The 1,201-nt window shown below is 74.1% G+C and overlaps 1 protein-coding gene across 1 annotated transcript in view; it reads left to right on the plus strand.

The window, feature by feature from the left end:
- The window catches only part of MEPCE (methylphosphate capping enzyme), a 5,678-nt gene that overhangs the window by 2,556 nt on the left and 1,921 nt on the right, over window positions 1–1,201 (plus strand). The window contains 1 exon segment of the mRNA XM_026065514.1: window positions 4–1,187. Coding sequence (XP_025921299.1) covers window positions 4–1,187 — 1,184 coding nt within the window.

The raw sequence follows: 1,201 nt of genomic DNA on the forward strand, positions 1-1,201 counted from the left end.
GAGGCTCCGCGGGGCCCCGCGGGGCGGCCGGAGGAGGAGGACGGCGTGGCCGAGCTGCAGCGGCCCCGCAACGGCTTCCAGCCGCACCGGGCCGCCGGCGGCAAGCGGCGCAACAGCTGCAACCCCGGCGGCGGCGGCGGCTTCAAGCACCCGGCTTCGAAGCGGCGCCGCCGCGTCAACTCCGAGTGCGACCCGGTGCTGCCCTCCGAGTTCCTGCTGGGCGGCAACATCTTCGACCCGCTCAACCTCAACAGCCTCCTGGACGAGGAGGTGAACCGGGCCCTCAACGCCGAGACGCCCAAGTCGTCGCCGCTGCCCGCCAAGGGCCGCGACCCCGTCGAGATCCTCATCCCCAAGGACATCACGGACCCGCTGAGCCTCAACGCGCCCGCCCAGGACGGCGACGAGGCCCTGGTGCTGGCCTCCCCCTTCAAGGCCGGCCGCAAGCGCCACCGCCACCGGGGCCAGCAGCGCGGCGGCGGTGGGGGCGGCGGCGGGGGCAACCCGCCCGGCGGCGAGGCCGGCAAGCCGCCCCCCTGCAAGGCCTGCGGGGCCGAGGCCGCCTGCCCTACGCCGCAGCCCTACGAACTCAACACCGCCATCAACTGCCGCGACGAGGTGGTCTCCCCGCTGCTGCCGCGCCGCGAGCCCCCGCACCCTGCCGCCGCCGCCGGCTGCGGCAACTTCTCCTGCCCCGCCGCGCCCCCCCCGGCCTCCTCCTCCTCCGGCAGCAGCCGCCACCGCAAGAGGCGAAGGACTTGCAGCAAGTCGGAGGGGGCCAAGCAGCACCCGCAGGCAGCGCAGCCCCCGCCACCGGGGCCGCGGGGAGGCAAGGGCAGCCCGGAGAAAGGGAAAGGCTCCGGGAAGCAGCAGCAGGCGCCGCCGGCCAAGCGGAGACGGCAGGCGAGGAAGTTCCAGTACGGCAACTACTGCAAGTACTACGGCTACCGCAACCCCAGCTGCGAGGACGCCCGGCTGCGCGTCATGAAGCTCGAGTGGTTCCAGGGCAAGGAGGTGCTCGACGTCGGCTGCAACGTGGGCCACCTCACGCTCAGCATCGCCAAGAAGTGGAAGCCCGCCCGGGTGGTGGGGGTGGACATTGACGGCTCCCTCATCCACTCGGCCCGGCAGAACATCCGGCACTACCTGTCGGAGGAGATCCAGGCGGCGGCGGTGGCGGCGGCGGCGCAGGCGGACGCCG

The sequence above is a fragment of the Apteryx rowi genome, unplaced genomic scaffold (genome assembly GCF_003343035.1).
Source record: "Apteryx rowi isolate R43461 unplaced genomic scaffold, aptRow1 scaffold_2280, whole genome shotgun sequence".
In the NCBI taxonomy this organism is placed as follows: domain Eukaryota; kingdom Metazoa; phylum Chordata; class Aves; order Apterygiformes; family Apterygidae; genus Apteryx; species Apteryx rowi.